Source organism: Neovison vison, chromosome 13, assembly GCF_020171115.1.
Source record: "Neovison vison isolate M4711 chromosome 13, ASM_NN_V1, whole genome shotgun sequence".
Lineage (NCBI taxonomy): Eukaryota > Metazoa > Chordata > Mammalia > Carnivora > Mustelidae > Neogale > Neogale vison.
Genome location: NC_058103.1, coordinates 83,960,683 through 83,977,403, shown reverse-complemented (window position 1 = coordinate 83,977,403; position 16,721 = coordinate 83,960,683). Strand labels below are relative to the sequence as shown.

The following is a 16,721-nucleotide window of genomic DNA, read 5'->3' as shown; positions in this document are numbered from 1 at the left end:
ATCTGGGTGGGAGGGAAAGGGATGTAACTAGCAAGGGGACGGTAGGGGCCTCAAATATATTCTTTTTTTTTTTAAGATCTATTTATTTAGGGGTGCCTGGGTGGCTCATATGTTAGGTGGCTGCCTTTGGCACTGGTCATGATCCCGGTGTCCTAGGATCGAGCCCCACATTGGGCTCGCTGCTTGGCAGGAAGCCTGCTTCTCTCTTCTCCCACCATCCCCCTGCTTGTGTTCCCTCTCTCACTGTGTCTCTCTCTATCAAACAAAATAAAATAAAATCTTATTTAAAAAAATCTATTTATTTATTTTAGAGACAAAGAATGTAACGGGGGAGGGGCACAGAGAGATGGAGAATCCTTAAGCAGACTCCCCACAGAGCGTGGAGCCCAAAACAGGGCTCGATCCCCAGGACCCTGAGATCATGACCTGAGCAGAAATTAAGAGTCAGCCACTCAACCAACTGAGCCACCCAGGTACCCCAATACTTAATATTCTATTTCTAAAGCTTGACAGTGAACACATGAATACTCACCATATTCATCATTCTTTCCATATTTTTAAATAACTTGTGATAAATTTAAAAAAAAAGTTTCAAAACAGTATTATAGTATGATCACATTTAGTATAATAAATATAGTTTGCTTATATATGGGAGAAGAAGACACATTGGTATGTATAAAATTGTTTACAGTTTTAACTGGGGAGTGCAACGTTAGGAAGGCAAGAAGGTAAGGAGCCCTTTTCCTGTTTTCCTTTCTCACTCGTAAGTCCTTTTTACAATATTTAAAATAAAACAAAAGCTTTCTAACTCTCTTCTCTAAGCCCATTCTGCCCGGTCCAGACCACTGTGCCCCTTACCCAAGAATCTTGGCACAGTCATCATAGTATTTCATTGAATTCTTGACAAAACTGAAGCCATTGACATCACACACAAAGGAGTGACCATTGGCACGAAGAAGGTCAAAACCACAAACTGTTTGCTGCAGTGGAAAGAGGCAAGATGAAAACAAGAGAGCCACTCTTTCTTCCCAGACCCCAGCTCCTGTCTCGTGCCCTCATTCCACAGCACCACCCACCATGGGCCTTCCTCCACCTTAAAAGCTACGCAGACTTTCCTGGCCACCAGCTTTTCCATGGCAGTCAGCATGACTGGATATCGAATCTCTTTCCCTTCACTGTCTCGCTCGACCTTCCCATCCAGAGCTGGAGATTTTCTGGCTTCAGCATGGGCATAATCAGGCCCCACTGTATATACCTGCAGGTACATAGCATCACTGAGTATGCCCACCGCTCATCCTGCATATGAGAAGATAATATGAGCACTAGGTCTGAAAACTAGTTTCAAGAGTAAAAACAAAAATAAAAAACCCTGAGTACAAAGAACAAGGAGACCAACATTTTTCTCACTGAGTCCCACCAAAATATCTTTATGAAGGTTTCTCTTTGGGTCTCCAGATCTATTATCTAGTCCTCGTTAAGAAATAACTTACCATTATACCATTTTCCACACTACCCTTGCCCTTGTTCTGAGAGTAACATGTAAAGGTCCACTTCTCTCACTATCTTCACCCGAATACAAAAGCAAATCACATTCATGCTTTATTTTCTATGACTCTCTCTATACACCTCTACTTGCTTCCCAAGCACCCCATCCCACCCAGACATTTATGACTTCTTAAATCCCTATATCCACCATAACCTTGACATCTGTGCCATCTGTTGGCATAAACTCCTCATAGATGTATGATCCTGTCTTTCGGACACTGCTCTCAGGAGAGTAAACGCTGCTTCGGCTGCCAATCTTCAGGAAGAAAAGGAAGAAAAAGTGTTGCCTCCACATTGTCCTCACATCCTCCAGCTTCCCTCCCCACAACCACATTCTTGTCCTTCTACCTATCTGACTTCCCCAAATGCTCAAATGTCTCCCATACCTTACGGAAGAGGCGCTGACTTCCTCCTCCAGCTGAACTGGGATAGTAGATGTAAACATTATGGTCCTCTGCACTCACTGGCTTCTCCACAAATGGCTTAGGGAAGACAGCTCCATTTACCTCTACCTGGTCTTCACCTTCTATCAGGCTGCATTCTGAAAGACAGGTATGTGGTCATTTCCAGGGTTGAGAATTGTAGAATACCTCCAACTCCCATTTCTCTGAGTTTTAATCTCCATAACCCCCCAATTTCTATGACCATGTTAGTAATGGGTACAGCAATAATTATGTGGCATATAAATATAGTAGTACCTACATAAGAAGTCCAAGGCTCTGTTAAAAGACCCATAGCTCTAACTCTCACATAACCCAATAACCAAAGGCTCACTGAGATAAGTAGTATATGGAGATGTCTAGAGGATGGACAACTGGGTTAAGTCATAGAACGCAAGGCAGGGCAGGACTGGACAAAGCCAAGTACTCACCCTCAGGCCGGGCAGGGTCCCGGTTGAGCACAGCATACCGAGGCAGATCAATGCCTTCCTCCTGCAGGATCCGGTAAACCTCCCTCCTGTTGCCCCCAAATAAATTAGCTGGGAGAGGTGGGCAATGGTGACCAAGGGAAGAGGCTAGGGATTTCATTTGCTGAGGAACTGGTAGATATCAGGGTAGAGAACTCAAGAGGGCATGATACAAAAATTAGGCATGTTTGTTTGACTTTGCTCCTCCCAGAGAGGGCTCTATAAACGGATATGATCTCAGGGCCAACCATCCCACCAATCAACAGAAAGCTATACCTATCCTGGATGTAATACTGCATAGCCAGGTCATTGATAAGAAAGGGGTTTCGAAGCTTGGAGTAAGCAACAGCTTTGTCCAGAGGAAATCCTGGGATAGACAAAGGAAATAGATCAAAGAAAAAATGTGAAAGAGAGAGAAAAAAGATCAAGAGAAATAGATGTATTAAAGTTAAAGTTCCCACTAAGCTCCTCCACCCATCCAACCAACTACTTGTCCTTCTGCCCAACTTCCCAAGTCTAGAATATCAGGAAAAAGTGAAAAAGGTATTATTTTTAGAGTCCTTCCAGAGACACAGTGCAGTCAGAGACCCTCAGAGACTTAGATTCTGAGCTTCACATGAGACCTTTAAGCCACCTCCAGCAACTCTTCCATGATATTGGGAAAGCAAACCTTTCTGCACTGTTCTCCAGTAGGTCAGGAAGAGCTGACGACCTCTGTACTATTTGACAGTAATTTCCCAGTCCACCATTCCCAACTCTATTCCCTCCCATTTTCCTTCAGACTCCAACCTTTGGAGTGGAAAGAGATGAGGCAGTGGCAAGATGGCCAGTTTTCCACAGGTTCATTGAGGATCACATCTTCTCCCAGTATGATAACAGTTAGGTAGTCAAACCTGCAGAGTCGTTCTAGGATTTGGGTCATTGGCTTGGACTTGGATTTCTTGGTCATGGCGCAGATGCCAACAATGATCTGAGGTTCAGGAGGCTATAGAGAAGAAGTATTGTCAGGAACTTAAGAACTTTCCACTGAGACCATCCTTATTAAGAAACCCCATCTCATCTCCTCTGGGCACAGAGTTCCTTGTCAGGACTTTGGACCTATGGAGTAAATGTTGTCTCCTAACTCAGTCTAGAATGGAGTACATGTAGGGATTCCTACTGCCTAAAGAATAGGAGTCTTTCCATGGTAGGAAATGTGTGGTCAGGCAAAAGAGCCAGAGAACCAGTAACAATGATACAACAGGATGAGAGCATTAATGGCAGGGGATTGAAAAAGAGGTAATCTAACCAATTTCTACTGCCTCTCCACTTAATCGGGATAAGGCCTGTTTATAACAGGAAACCTATGCATCTCAAGAGAGCAGAGAAGTGTCTCCAACCAATGGAATCTCAACTCTCTATGAAAAGGGTCCCAACACCAAGTTATATCATTTTCCTTAGTCTTACCACTTCATCTTCCTCATCCTCAAGGAGCTCGCTGTCACTCTCTTCTGTCCTCATGCCTATTCCACGGGTGCCCAGGCCCTCATCTCCAGCTCCCAGGAAGAAGTGGGCTGTGGCACTCTCGCCCTCACTGGCCGGCAGTGACCACATCCCCGCCGGAGCACCCACTCATCCCGCTCTGCAATGGAGGGTATCCCATTAGCTCAGAATCCAAACACCATTACAGTAGTGGGAATGGGGCATGTGGAGTGATAAAGAGGGAACCACAAGGAGACTAGGGGAAACGAAACAAAAGATAGGAAGGAGAAACAGGGGGGTGCTTAGGTGGCTCAGTGGGTTAAGCCTCTGCCTTTGGCTAAGGTCATGATCTCAGGGTCCTGGGATTGAGCCCCACACTGGGCTCTCTGTTCAGCAAGGAGTCTGCTCCCCCACCCCTCTCTATTTGTGATCTCTCTCTGTCAAATAAATAAATAAAATCTTAAAAAAAAAAAAAAAAAGGAAGGAGCAACAGGAAAGGAGGCACATGAGTTATGACTTGACAGACTATGACTTTACATGACTAAAGATGCCTAAGAGAAAAGGAAGGTCTTCCTTTTCCCAACCATGAGACTGGTGAGAGAATAAGCAGGTTAACCCTTACAGTGCTGGCATGTCCCCGATTCTGCCAACAGGAAACACCATTAACTCCAGCAGCAAGTGGAAAAGGCAGTTCCTCATGGAAGGCTACTGCTGATTCCTACCAGAAGAAAAGATTAGAGTGACATTTCACATTTTGGATTCATTCCAAAATGTTCCTATCCCTTTACCATCTCCCCACAGTAGTGCTGAACTCAGAAATTTAATTAAAGGGCGGAGGGAATGTGAGCACTCAACTGCTTTTGACCTTAAGCCCCATCTTCATTCCTACCAAGGATTAACTCAAAAAAGATTTATTGAGGGAACCCTATGTCCTTAGCATTATATCAGAACATTAAAATCCTCTATAACCTCTGTCCCTCCCTCACGTGTTCTACTTTAAAAAGACAAATGCCCAAGTCCAGAAAAATCTGCCAAGGAAAGAGGTCTAGTGCTGACTGGGAGGTTGAGGATACAGGCATCCATACAATAGCCTCTAACCCATTATTAGACCAAAACATCAGTTTTCTCTCTACCATGTCCTGGTACTACAGACCCAAGTCTGTTCTAAGCCAAGTTCCTTACACCAGAAGCTCAAGTAGGATAAAATTTTGTCTAGAGCCATCATCAGTAAGAGTATCTTAAAACTTACAATTGAGTTAGAACAATGTGGTAGCTCCACTCCTCCATACATACACCTGCCACAGTGGTTCTTAACTAATTGTGATTATGCTGGTCAGGGGACGTTTGATTGGAAGCATTTTTGGTTGTCACAACTGGTGCTATTGACATCTAATGAGTAGAGGCCAAGGATGCTGCTTAACAGTTTAAAATGCATAGGATATTCCCCCACACCAAAGAATTATCCAATCCAAAATGTTAGTAGTGTCAAGGCTGAGAATTTCTGCAGGAAAAAACTCTTCCACCTAACAAGGCATGGGCAAAGATGTTCATAACCTTACTGCTGGTAACAGGAAGAACTGAAAATTCAGAGATCACAAGTAGAATGGATAAATACAGTGTAGTAATACAAATGATAACAGCAATTTTTAAAACAGCAGTTTTTAAAAATGAATCAAAGCTGTAATAATATGGACAATTTCCAAATGCAAACTGCAGAAATACACATGCAGTACAATTCAGTTTGCATAAGTAAAAAATATTACATAAATTTATGACTGTATGCATAATTAGTAAAAGCCTAAAAATATGGACTGGAAAGAAAGACATTAAAGTCATGGTAATAGTTACCTCTGAGAGGGGAAAATGAAGTGAGAAGGAACTGAGTGGAACTTTACAAATTTATCTGTAATGTTTACTTCAATTTTTTGAAACATGTCCAAAAAATCTAAGGCAAATACACAAAAGGTTAACATTTGTTAATACTAACTTGCAGGGATAAGTATATACTGCTTTTTTCCAAAAATATAATGGAGTCACCCAGCAGCAATTTTTCACATTTTCTAAAAGTTCTCAGAAATACTAACCAATGACTCTAATGAAAGCCACAAACACCATAAGTAAATGGATTTCATCTTATGGACTTTTTAAATAGTCTTCAACAATTACTTTATATTTTTATTTTAAATCGTTCCACTGCAATTAGAAAGTTAGAGCTAACCTTTATGCAGACCTTGACCTTTCTAGTCTTTACCATCTGCTTAACTCCACTACTCAACTACAACGTGCTCCTTCGACTTAACATTTCCAGTACTTAACATTTCCAGTACTCAGGAGGCTGGGTGGCTGGCAGTGAAGCGTTTGCTTTCAGCTCAGGTCATGATCCCAGAATTCTGGGACCAAGCCCTATGTCATGATCCCAGGGTCTGGGACTGAGCCCCCCATAGGGATCCCTGCTCTGTGGAGAATCATCTTCTCCCTCTCCCTCACCCAGCTTATGCTCTCTCACGCACTGTCTCAGGTAAACAAAATCTTAAAAGAAACACCACCACTGCCACATTTCCAGTTGTCTCTTGCAGGTCTTACACATACACTTCCCCCTCCTGATTAATACGCTATTTCCTTGACTCCTTTTTAGTGAACTGACCCAACTTCCATGCTCTATGGCATTCCCAAGGTCCCTGTGTAGTTTAAGTAAGCTGAATTTTTTTGCACCCTTTATCCTTTATCTGAAGCAGGGGTTTTCCCTCATGTCTAAGAGTCCTAATCCTTCACCCTTTTTTCCCATTAAGTCCTTCCTGGTTTTCTACTGAATGTATAGAGTCATTTTTCTGAAATTCTATTATAACTTTAAAATGGGGTTGGGCAGGGTGGAGTGTAATAGAATGGGAAGAGTCTGTTCACAAGCATGGGGCTAAAGAGAAATGGAAAGGCCTAAATTCATAGTTAACAAAGCAAAGATAGAAGCCTGGCAGAAATAGCTATGATATAAGCCAGGATTTATTTAGATGTACCTCTGAGAGGCTGGGATTTGATGTGGTATTCCAAGAGCTATTCCCGTTTTCTGGGCCCTTCTCCCCATCCCCCTCTCCTTCAATACTTTGTTGCGAAACAAAAGAAAACTTCAAGCTCTACAAAAGGGCTAAAGGGCGGCCTAACGCCAGCTTGAATCAATGCAAATGGACGGAAAAGAAGGGAGGGTCAGAGGTGGGGAGAAGGTAGGTAGGTAAGGAGAAAGGGTGAGGCGGATGGGTAATCTCAGAAACACGGATGTTAAATCAGATCCAAAAAAGCAGAAGAGAGGGTAAACTGTCTAACTTCTTTATCCCTTAGAATTCGGGGTTGTTTGCAGGAGTCCTCTAATTTCCTTAATCAACACGCACTTAATACAGGGCACCATTAGTGCTAAAGGGGGAAACATTAATACACAGTTCAGGCAGAGTATTTCCAACAAGGTAAAACTCCTCAGGCCACCAACACGATCTTCTTCCCACCTAAATTCCCTATAGCTGCAATGCTTACTTCATACATACCCATATTCTGACACTGATGTACTGTGCCGATGCCCTTGTTCTATCAACCCAATCATACTTCTTTTTTCCACTAATTTGCTAAAAATGACTCTCCATTGACCCCCCCAACCACTCACAACACTGCTGCCCCTCCCCCCACCACTGACCAACTAATCCAATTAATAATCCAACTAATCCTCTCACTCAAGTCATTCTCCAGCATTAAGCAGCCCTCGAAACCCGCAGAGTCGTCACTACCCTTGGTAACAGATCTATATCGAACCCTCAATGATTCCCCACAAAGAATGCCTACGATCCGTTCCGTCCTCACACTAGCTTCCTCCAGGGTCCCCTCTTCTCTGCAACAACCCCTGCCTCTAGCGATCCTCTCCCGCGTCGACTCCATTCCACCCTTCGAACCTGCCGACCTCCCCACCCTGAACCGCTCCACTGCTGCCTCCGCTCCTCACGCAGGACTCCCTCTTCCTCCCGCAAATCCTCAAACCCGGCTCTTCTCTCGGTGACCCCCTCGGGTGTCTCTCCTCACACAGCTCCCGGTCACGAATACCTCCCTCCGATGCGACTCCACCAGCCTTCGCCCGCCCCCGCCTTACTCTCCCTACGCTGACATTGAGGCCTCTCCGCCCGGCCTCTTTCCGAAGCTGCCCCCAGCGGGTACTAAACACTGCCCTCAGCACCATCCGAGCCCACTCTACCCAGCCCACCCCCTCAGATACCGCCCCCAGCCCCCAGCCACTCCCCCACCGCCCCCGGCCCTCGCTCACCCGCCTCCCTGCGCTCGCGCAGCCGAACCTGCCGTCAGCGACACCTGACAGCAGCCCAATCAAAGCGCGGCTTCCCTGCGGTGTCACCAATCAGCGAAGGGCGCGCACCGGCAACAGAGTCAGGCTGCGTTGGCCCGCACTTCTGCGTGGAGGAGGGTGGCCCCTAGCGGCAGTGGGGAGGGAATGCAACCTGATGCTCCCCTTCCTCCGATTTCTAACTGCGTTGGCACGGCACAGCCCGGATGCTTGGTTTTTGACAGAAACTTTACAGGGAGACCAAGAGCAGGAAAGAAGCAAGATGCAGAGGAAGAGGTACATTTTCTGCCACTGCACGTCCTTGAAAACAAAAGCAGGTTTTCTGTTTGTTTGTTTAAACAAAAGGAATATGACATACTTAGCCGATAAATGTTAACAGATATAGAGGAGTAGACTGGAGACAAAAAGATACAAAGAGAAAAACAAATCAGAAAGGAAAGGAACAAAGAGACTTATTATGGAGGAGACAAGAAAATGGATGGACAGAGAAGACTGGACAAGATGGTTCTGATCGCCACACTGGGCTCGTTCTTTACCCCTCCTCCAGCCTTGGAACCAGACAAACCTGGGTTTGAATCCTGGCCTTGCCTTTAATAGCTGTGCAGCTTTGGACAAGCCACTGAACTTCCAACAGCCTCCATTTCTTCATCTGAAAGAGAGTGGCTTAAAAACCTAATCAGGGGCGCCTGGGTGGCTCCATCAGTTAAGTGTCTTCTTTGGCTCAGGTCATGATCCCAGGACCCTAGGATGGAGCACAGCAGGCTCCCTGCTCCATGGGGAGCCTGCTTCTCTCTCTCCTTGTGTCTGCCACTCCCACTGCTTGTGCTCACACTCTCTCTTGCTCTGTGAAATAAATAAATAAAATCTTAAAAAAAACCAAAACTAATCATACAGTACTGGTTATATGAAAGCATTTTGTATGTGTTTGCATTTTTATTCTTATCTTTTCACCCTTACTTAGGTTTCCTTGGCCAAGACAATTCCAAGTTCCCTGTTTCTCTTCTGCAACCTCACCTACCACTTTTTCAGTCAGGTGCCTCATTATATTGACCCCAAGGCATCCTGAATGAGATTGGGATGATTCTAAGGACCATCCCTAAGGGAAATAGAATCCTCCCGAGTTCTACTCAGGCTCGTGTTCTCTCCACCACTCCAACCCTTCAATCAAGTTATTAAACCATCTTCTAGGTAATTAACTTGTCTTTCTCACCCCACCCTGAAAAATGTAGGCTTAGTCCCTGGTCATCCATTGGAACAATCCAATTCAATGAAATAACACATACAAGAATTCTTTATAATTGTAAAGTGCTTTATAAATGTTAAGTAGTACTGGTATCATTATCATTAAAGAAATCAAATACATATATATCAATTACCTCCTGCATGCCATAGGATAATTTTTTAAAGTGAGCTTTAATGTGACTGTTAGAGGCTCACAGGGAATAAGAAAAGTACACACATCATGTCTTTTCTCAGTGGAGCTAGTATTCAAATTTGAACGGCTAGTCTCCAAACTTGAGTGCTTTCTCTATTCTTCTGGGCAAGTCTTATTTTTCCTTCTGTAATTCTCTCTTCTTGTTTCCTACCTCTTTAATCATAGTAACCACCCTCTCAATCAAATAACAACCCTACCACTCTGGAAAATTATCTCCCTTTTTTATCTGGGTAAATATACACCATTCCAAGTAATTATATTTGCTTGCTCATGACTACTCCTTAACCTAGACAATGAGCCCACAGGTAACATTTTCCATCTCTCCAAAAGGGACTCTTAACTGTAGAACTCTATCTGTTCTCCGATACTTGCTCTCTTACCAGAAGAAAAAATTAAATGACAGACACAAAAGAAAGGTGGATGGCTTCTAAGGATACCCGCAAATGAGAAGGGGAGAAAAAGGAACACAAGGAAAGCCTGAGAGAAATGAAGGGAATCTCAGTAGGGTCTCTTCCGTGGAGCCAGAGGACCCTGTGAAGGGAATTTCTCTTTCTCAGATAAGATTTCCAAGTATCTTACTATCTTGTGGGCACACCAAGATAGCTGAGATAAGGGACTAACACCACCATACCCACCCCACCTTAACTGACTTCCATACTGAAGCCCCACATCTCTATTTTGGCTCCAGCATTCATTCTCTTTCCTGCCAGAACAAAGGTCAAGTCACACCTAAGTCAAGTCACACTTTGAACTGTGGGAACACACCCTCTCAAATCAGAATATACACCTTTTGAGAAGAGAGGAGAGAGGACCAGTAGGAAGGGAGAGATTCCCTGGCAACCTTAGGCCCTTGAACACCACTCCCCTTTATACACTGTATTAAATAGCATTAGGGAGCCAAGAAAGTAGCACTTGTGGTGGTTGGAGACCTGTGCCTGCCTGTCCCATTCCTACACCTCGTCATCTTACCACACCCTTCACTTCACCTTACACTCTCCTCCAGCCCAGGAACTGAAGCTACAAAGAGGGAAGAGAAGGGAGAAGAGAAAGAGGAAACTAACGATTCCCAGCCCAACTCCGAGCTCCATATCCAGTGCAACCAACAGGTAGGCCTAAGCTTGCAGAGAATACTCAGAGGGAGCCCCATGGGCAGCAAACACTTCTGAACCTGAATAAAGCATGAAGAATTAAAAGATCAAAGGTGAAGTAGAGGTTGGGGAGGAGAGGGGGGGAGAAAAGTGGGAGATCATGAGAAGTGGAGGCAGGACAGGGCTTCAGGCTTGGGGGCTGAGTGGGGGTAGGGAACACAATATAAATGGGCGAGAGTTAATGTTTCTCTGGTTCCTCTTAGGGAGTGCTTCCACAACCTTGTAAGAATAGCACAGGGGTGGCAGAAGGGCTCCTTAGTCCTCTTCCTGGTTCTAAGGAAAAGGTGACCTTGAGCCACCAGCGTCTTTTCCAGTGTCTGCCTCTGTGTGTTTTCTTCCTGTCTTTTTCTGGTATCTGTACTTATTCTGCGGTTTCTCCAGCGGCCGCCTCCCCTGAGAATATGAAGAGGTTACTGGGGAAGGCCAAAAACTAGAGAAGGGGTTGTGCAATGTCACCCTTTCACACCCAGAGCGACGAATCGGGTTCCCGATTAAGTGGAGAAGCTTGGGGGAAGGGTGTTCGGCTTTCTCGGGTCCCCTCGGGTGCTGTCCTGTACTTGGTGCTGAAATCTGGGCGACCTCCTCTCAAGTGGGCCCGCATCCCTGGCCTAGAGTTGGGGAGCTCGGGTCCCCTAATCTACCTGGCGGAGCTTACCTTTTCTGCCCCCGCACACCTAGCACGGTCGCAGGCGGAAAGGCGGAGCCTGCGTGAGCCCCACCCCTGGAGACTGCGGCTGGGGCCTCCCTCTCCTCCACCACCCGCCGCTAGCTCATTGCGCCTCTCCTGCAGCCTGGTTGGAACACGCTCCATCTCCAGCCTCCACTCCGGCCCCCATTTCGGCTCCAGCCTCGCATCGAGTTCCGGTCCTCAATCCTCTGGGTTGCATCCTCCCTCCTCGTTCCTGCCCTCCGCCAGTTCCCTCTCCGGGATTGAGTAGCCGGACCCTCAAGGCATGGCTGGTCCCTTCTCTCGTCTGCTGTCCGCCGGCCCGGGGCTTAGGCTCCTGGCTTTGGCTGGAGCTGGGTCCCTGGCCGCTGGGTTTCTGCTCCGCCCGGAACCTGTAAGAGCCGCCAGTGAACGACGAAGGCTGTATCCCCCGAGGTATCAGTGTCTGAGGCGCAGGGGTGTCGGGTGGGGGGGGTAGATGGTGACGGGAACGAAGATGGGGATGGAGATGAGGACCCGGGCAACAGAGAAGGGTTATAATCACGAAGGCTCTGGAGTGGAGTGCTGTACAGTCTGGAGACCTCAGTGGGTTAGGGATTGAGGCCAAAACCGTGAGGCTAAACGCATTCCTGGGGACCTGTAACCCGCAGTCCCCGCCCCCAAGACCCGCTCTAGCCCTGTGAGTTCTGGCTGCACCCACTCTGCCCAAATCCCTAATTGAGAAACCAGGAACTATCCTTTCCGCTTTCCTGCTGTTTCCCCCAATTTCCTGAATTCCCCTCCTTGGTCTTTCCCCTCCCCCATCCCTAATGTTGTGTTAATGGTAGGAAAGAACTGAGCAAATCTGGGGGAATTGAGCCGGTTAGCAAGAGGAAGCTAGAACTGTTGGGAAAGAATAGACCCTGAAAGTCCGTAAAGAGATTACCAAGGTTTAGGCTCCCTCTAATCTCCCCTCCTCCCAAGGAGCAAAGCCAGTCATGACTAACTGGATAGCTCCCAGCTGACTGCCCTGGGTCTAGGCCCCCTGTGCTCTCCCTCCATGGTTACTGGGTGCCCCCTCCCTAGCGCTGAGTACCCAGACCTCCGAAAGCACAACAACTGCATGGCCAGTCACCTGACCCCAGCAGTCTATGCCCGGCTCTGCGACAAGACCACACCCACTGGTTGGACGCTAGATCAGTGTATCCAGACTGGCGTGGACAACCCCGGCCACCCCTTCATCAAGACTGTGGGCATGGTAGCTGGAGATGAGGAGACCTATGAGGTAGGGGGCCCCCCAGAGTCTCCCTGGTGACCCAACTCATCTTCCCAGTAATCCCAGCTCCTTCCCCCTACAGACCCTTCACTTTCCCTTAAGGCTGGACCTTCCATACGCACGTTTTCTGACCCAGTGAAATCAGTCCACAGCTAAAGCCTGGAAAGGGATCCCCTCTCTTTAACCACCCTCTCCCTCTTAATTCCTCATCAGGTATTTGCTGAGCTGTTTGATCCTGTGATACAAGAGCGACATAATGGATATGACCCCCGAACAATGAAACATACCACTGACCTGGATGCCAGCAAGGTAGGTCAGACATTCCCCTTCTGATTTGCTTTGCCTTTTGTAAAACACTCTGTTTTCTAATCCCTTCACCTTAATCATTTCCTGACTTGGAGTCATTAGACTGTTGAGATTTTTGTCTTGATGGGGGGGGGGGCAGGGAGGAATTGTATCTTAAGAAGCAGCAGGTAGATATGGAGAGGAGAGGAGAGGGTGGATGAGAATGACCATACCCCAAAGTAGGCGGTTTGAGGGAGGGTTCCTAATGCCCCCTTCCCCTTCCGTTGGAGTACTTGCTGACTGGACTCCTCCTACCAATGCATGCAGTAAGAATCCTTACAGTTGAAGGTCTCTCCTTCCCCAAGGCCCTCAGTTTCCACTGTGCTCCTGTGACTTTAATTCCTCTTATTCCCTAGATACGTTCTGGCTACTTTGATGAGAGGTATGTATTGTCCTCGAGAGTCAGAACTGGCCGAAGTATCCGCGGACTCAGTCTTCCTCCAGCCTGCACTCGGGCAGAGCGACGAGAGGTGGAACGTGTTGTAGTAGATGCACTGAGTGGCCTGAAGGGCGACCTGGCTGGACGTTACTATCGGCTCAGTGAGATGACGGAGGCTGAACAGCAGCAGCTTATTGATGTGAGGGGCCTTGAGAAGGAGCAGGGTTGAGAAGCAGATGGAAAGAAGAATCCGAGGGGAGGGTGGGCCAGAGGGCCTAGAGGCTACTGTGAAGATTCTTAAACCAAGTCCTTTTACTTGCCTCAGGATCACTTCCTATTTGATAAGCCTGTGTCCCCATTGCTGACTGCAGCAGGAATGGCTCGAGACTGGCCAGATGCTCGTGGGATCTGGTATGAGGTTTACCTTACCTCTTTTGTCCCCATGCCCCTTAAGTGCGTTTTTTCCCCTCTGTCTCCTCCAGTTCTGGACCTGCCTCTCTATCCCTGTCTTTTCTTCTTTTCCGTTCTCAGGCACAACAACGAGAAGAGCTTCTTGATCTGGGTGAATGAGGAGGATCATACACGGGTCATCTCTATGGAGAAGGGTGGCAACATGAAGAAAGTGTTTGAAAGATTCTGTCGAGGCCTCAAAGAGGTTGGAGAAGAGTATATAAGGGAACTATGTGGGAGGACATAAGGAAAAACCAAAGACTAGACTATATAATTTATCAACCAACTGAGGACACTTTTGATAGCAAAGGGGATTATCATCAGTCACTCCAGGACAATATATCAGGACTCTCTCGAGGGAAAACCAGGATATATGGTCACACAAGAATAGAGAGAATGTCATGAGTACAAGGTAGTAAATAAAGCAGTTGCCATATAAGACAAAGGAGTAACCCAGTGCCTGGGATATGTGGAGTGTTCAAATAAGGAAAAGTTTGAGCCTGGATCAAGGTAGGGTGTAAAAGATTGGTGTGTCCATGATTCCAATGTAACCACCCAGTTCTGAGCCAAGGTAGGTCTTGGCTCTGGATTCTGTCATTTTCACTAAAGTATCATGTCTAGATTTTAAGCTGAGAGCAGGAGGAAGACTGGGGAAAATGGAAGATGGAATGGCATAAGTTCCAGAATGTGTGGCTCTACTGAATTCCTTAGTCTTATATGGATTAGGTCTCCATATTCTATTCTAGATTAAAAATCCCTATAAACCCAGTTCTTATTGTATGTTTTCCTATATACAATTCTATTTTGAACTTGTAAAGACAGCTCCTCTTCTTTTAGATTCTAGCTGGGAAGTTTTTATTATTTTTGGCAAATAACAGATAACATATTCTGTCAGTGGGGAGGGAAGTACTTTTCAAATGATATGCCTCAGGTGTCTCATCTGTAAAATTAGGATAATAAGGCTTCCTACATTTTTATGTTATTGTGGTGATTAAGTGAGATAATGCATGTAAAATGCTTGGCCCATAATAAATGTTCAGTGAATGTTAGCTCCTATTATTATTTTTTTAGATGAAGGGTTTCCCCTTGGCCAGCCTGTTAAATATGCCCCCTATACCATTGTTTTGTTTTGTTCTGTTCTGTTCTGTTTTGTTTCTGAACTATGAATAGGGTCCACTTTACTCAGGTAGTTTTCATGTCCAGTACCCTGGCAGATCCCCTGTGTCTTGAACTCTAATGGCCATCTCCATGATTAGGATGCTCAAGTGAAACAAAATACCCTTCCCTTACTTCCCTCCCAACCCTCTCACGCACACCCTTAACTATGAGTCCGGCTCTTCTGGACTGTTTGCACCTTTCTCTCTGCCTTCTCACATGTGCTTTTTCCACAGCTCACAGAAGGCTTTCTTGCCTCTTCCTGTTGCAAAGCCTACACCCTCATTTTATGTGTGAAAGAACCCTTCCAAACTCTAGGCTCATTAGCAAAGCAAAGATAATCCATGTATGCTGAGCTCATTGAATAATCATCCCTTTCTCAGTTCAGTCTACCACCCCCACTCATTTCCTTAGATCATCCCAAATGCATCATTCTCCCAAGTTTCTCCTCTTTCACATGTAAGATATTTTGCTGTAATCACACCATTATGGGCTTGCAACGTCAAAATTACCTTGTATGCATGATAATGACAAACCATTTGCACACAAACACACACCCCACAGTGTCATTCTCTCACAGCCCAAGTTTCTGGTTCTAGATAAACTTATAGAGTTCCTGTAGCTCTGGCTAAGGGAGGGTTCGCATATCCCTGACTTTTCACTAACAGAGCCTTTATGGACTCAGGTGGAGCGGCTGATCCAGGAGCGTGGCTGGGAGTTCATGTGGAATGAGCGTTTGGGATACATCTTGACCTGTCCGTCTAACCTGGGCACTGGACTTCGGGCAGGAGTGCACATCAAACTGCCTCTGCTAAGCAAAGTAAAGGAATTGTGGGGTTAGAGTGGAGCATGAGTGAGGACAGTGGCTGTGTGTGGTTGGGAGGGGGTGAGCATTTTGGAAAGGTGCCAGGCATATTGTGGCTAGAAATGTCAGGGGAAAGGGCTCTGAGCTCATTCCAGGCATAACCAGTCTCTGCCCCTATTGACCCTGCCCCCAACCCCTATATCTTCCTCTCTAGGATAGCCGCTTCCCAAAGATCCTGGAGAACTTAAGGCTCCAGAAACGTGGTACTGGAGGAGTGGACACAGCTGCCACAGGCAGCGTCTTTGACATCTCTAATTTGGACCGACTGGGCAAGTCAGAGGTGAGATCCTTAGGGATTAGGGTGAGGAGAGGTATAGGTCTGTGGGGGTTGAAATATGGTGAATGGGCCCTAGGAATCTGAAATGAAATTCAGGTTGAGTGGGGAGGCAACTGGAAAGGAGTTCCTAGAGCAGGCAAATCAGTGCTGAAGAAGGAAACTCAAGTTATGGGAAGCAGAGATAAAGGGTTAGTGTCCTTCAGGTGGAGCTGGTGCAGCTGGTCATCGATGGCGTGAACTATTTGATTGATTGTGAACGGCGTCTGGAGAGAGGCCAGGATATCCGCATCCCTCCTCCTCTTGTCCACAATAAGCATTAAATCCCCCTCCCCAGAAGATGACTCAAGATCCCCAAGACTTCTGCTCGTTCTAACGTGGCCCATTCTACTTGCCTTGGATGCCCCCAACTCCCTTCTGTCCTAGTAAAGACTCCTTGCTGTGCTCTAGCTGTCTGTGTTATTTCTCATGGTTGGGGTGAAAAGGGACTAGCCTCCAGGAAAGG

At 46.3% G+C, this 16,721-nt stretch overlaps 2 protein-coding genes across 15 annotated transcripts in view; one reads left to right on the top strand and one right to left on the bottom strand.

Annotated features, from left to right (window-relative positions):
* The window catches only part of PPIP5K1 (diphosphoinositol pentakisphosphate kinase 1), a 49,013-nt gene extending 37,509 nt beyond the window's left edge, over nucleotides 1-11,504 (bottom strand). For 11 of the 14 annotated variants that reach the window (XM_044232225.1, XM_044232230.1, XM_044232235.1 and 8 more), the window contains exons 1-10: nucleotides 8,809-8,907; nucleotides 4,536-4,631; nucleotides 3,899-4,073; nucleotides 3,242-3,437; nucleotides 2,729-2,819; nucleotides 2,417-2,502; nucleotides 1,932-2,086; nucleotides 1,700-1,801; nucleotides 1,094-1,255; nucleotides 859-980 (exon numbers count right to left, since the gene is read on the bottom strand). In XM_044232225.1, the coding sequence (XP_044088160.1) occupies nucleotides 859-980; nucleotides 1,094-1,255; nucleotides 1,700-1,801; nucleotides 1,932-2,086; nucleotides 2,417-2,502; nucleotides 2,729-2,819; nucleotides 3,242-3,437; nucleotides 3,899-4,045 (1,061 nt within the window). In that variant the 5' untranslated portion in view covers nucleotides 4,046-4,073; nucleotides 4,536-4,631; nucleotides 8,809-8,907. Of the gene's footprint in view, nucleotides 1-858; nucleotides 981-1,093; nucleotides 1,256-1,699; nucleotides 1,802-1,931; nucleotides 2,087-2,416; nucleotides 2,503-2,728; nucleotides 2,820-3,241; nucleotides 3,438-3,898; nucleotides 4,074-4,535; nucleotides 4,632-7,892; nucleotides 7,974-8,207; nucleotides 8,246-8,808; nucleotides 8,908-11,481 lie in introns of those variants that run through there. The other 3 variants (XM_044232228.1, XM_044232226.1, XM_044232227.1) reach the window with 3 other exon arrangements.
* CKMT1A (creatine kinase, mitochondrial 1A) lies at nucleotides 10,491-16,665 on the top strand. The gene is made up of 10 exons (XM_044232240.1): nucleotides 10,491-10,784; nucleotides 11,617-11,928; nucleotides 12,559-12,757; nucleotides 12,962-13,057; nucleotides 13,450-13,671; nucleotides 13,798-13,883; nucleotides 14,004-14,127; nucleotides 15,763-15,897; nucleotides 16,097-16,222; nucleotides 16,423-16,665. The coding sequence occupies exons 2-10, from the start codon at nucleotides 11,780-11,782 to the stop codon at nucleotides 16,537-16,539; spliced, it is 1,254 nt and encodes a 417-aa protein (XP_044088175.1). The 5' UTR covers nucleotides 10,491-10,784; nucleotides 11,617-11,779; the 3' UTR covers nucleotides 16,540-16,665.
* The last annotated feature ends 56 nt before the right edge of the window (nucleotides 16,666-16,721 follow it).

Excerpts from the sequence above, each read along its gene's own strand:
- CKMT1A (XM_044232240.1), top strand. The coding sequence starts at position 11,780 with ATGGCTGGTCCCTTCTCTCGTCTGCTGTCCGCCGGCCCGGGGCTTAGG. Across the intron at positions 11,929-12,558 it reads CGAAGGCTGTATCCCCCGAG|CGCTGAGTACCCAGACCTCC; the intron begins GTATCAGTGTCT and ends CCCCCTCCCTAG. Across the intron at positions 13,884-14,003 it reads CCAGATGCTCGTGGGATCTG|GCACAACAACGAGAAGAGCT; the intron begins GTATGAGGTTTA and ends TTCCGTTCTCAG.